The 1705-nt window shown below is 43.6% G+C and overlaps 1 protein-coding gene across 1 annotated transcript in view; it reads right to left on the reverse strand.

The window, feature by feature from the left end:
- RNF38 (ring finger protein 38) overlaps positions 1–1420 on the reverse strand; it is a gene marked incomplete at its 5' end in the record, with an annotated part of 19815 nt that extends 18395 nt beyond the window's left edge. The window contains one exon of the mRNA XM_010152196.1: positions 1253–1420. Within this exon, the coding sequence (XP_010150498.1) occupies positions 1253–1420 (168 nt within the window). The remainder of the gene's footprint in view (positions 1–1252) is intronic.
- Between the last annotated feature and the right edge of the window lie 285 nt (positions 1421–1705).

Below are 1705 nucleotides of genomic sequence, written 5' to 3' on the forward strand. Positions count from 1 at the left end.
TGCTCTGGATACAGCCCAGGATACGGTTGGCTTTCTGGGCTGCCAGCGCACACGGCCGGCTCATGTCCAGCTTTTCATCCCCCAGTACACCCAAGTCCTTCTCCTCAGGGCTGCTCTCAATAGATGCCCAGCCCAGCCTGTACATGTGCTTGGGATTACCCTGATCCATGTACAGGACCTTGCACCTGGCCTTGTTGAATTTCAGGAGGTTGGCAGTGGCCCACTTCTCCAGCCTGTCAAGGTCCCTCTGGATGGCATCCCTTCCCTCCAGTGTGTTGACCGCACCACACAGCTTGGTGTCGTCGGCAAACTTGCTGAGGGTGCACTTGATCCCACTCTCCATGTCGCTGACAAAGATGTTAAACAGTACCGGTCCCAACACCAAAACTTGAGAAACGCCCCTCGTCACTGGTCTCCACTCAGACACTGAGCTGTTGACCACAACTCTCTGAGTGCGACCATCCAGCCAATTCCTTATCCACCAAGTTGTCTATCCATCAGATCCCTGCCTCTCCAGTTTAGAGACAAGGATGTCATGCAGTACAGTGTCAAACACTTTGCAGAAGTCCAGGTAGATGACAATGTGGAAATGCTACGAGCTGGAAAGTGGTATCTTCAAGCTGATAAATAAAATTTCTGAGGAAACGGTTCAGAATTTCAACTTTAAAGCTGGCAAATAGTCAGTCAAGGCATTTTATTTATTTACTGTGCCATAAAGACACAGAGATAGATCATTATTAAATAATACCTTGATTCATTTTATGAGAGCATTTTGAGACAGGAGAGCCTTTCTTAGCTTTTAGTGATTTTTCAGGATTTTATTACTTCTACAAAGAAAAACGACTTAGGAATATCAGAACTTTTTGTATATAAACAATCCCTGAACAAGGTCTCTACTAAGTAAGATTTTTTTTCTAGGTGATCTGCCAAATAAAAGCCTTGTAGACCTTCCTCTTACTACCTGAAAGTATGTGGAATAGCTGCTAATAAGAAGTGAGTTTATAAACTAGCTATTAATTTGAATTAAAAACCATCCAGACTATACTATGAACAACCATATTCTATAAAGAGAGTAGGTAAGTACCATATGCTTATCAGCACTAAGGCCTACACTGCTATGCCACTGCAACTTACCACAAGGAAAAAAAAAGGTTCTTCCCAACACAACAAAAAACACACAGACACTGAAGCTCCATGGTGCCATTCCTATGTCTAAGAACGAAGCTGGAATAATTACAGAGATCTCACTTACTGGGGGAGGCACACTGCAAACTGGAAGGTGCTGCCCACTGAAAACCACTGAGCACCCTGGGACCTGCTGCGTGCTGCAGGTTGGGATGTGCTGGCCTGTGCAGAGCGGTATCCCATGCGGGGCCACGGTTGTCACTGTGTATGAGACAGGAACTGTGCCCTGATGGATCTGCAGCAAAAGGAAAAAAATAATGCAATAACTTGCTGTAAACTCTTAAGTGTTGTAAAGCATTATGAGTAAGATAATAGGCTTTTACCTACACATCAGAATAAAATATATTCACAGTGAAGTTGTAAAGGGAGGCACATGCTTGTGATTCCTGTTCACTAAAATATTCTTCTCAATAGAATATTACTTACTGATCAGCAGGGTCTGGGCAAGGCCAAAAGGGATCTCTCACCTTAAAACAGTAAAACTTCAAATGCACCTTATAGTCATAGAATCATAGAATGG

Source organism: Eurypyga helias, unplaced genomic scaffold, assembly GCF_000690775.1.
Source record: "Eurypyga helias isolate BGI_N326 unplaced genomic scaffold, ASM69077v1 scaffold7645, whole genome shotgun sequence".
Lineage (NCBI taxonomy): Eukaryota > Metazoa > Chordata > Aves > Eurypygiformes > Eurypygidae > Eurypyga > Eurypyga helias.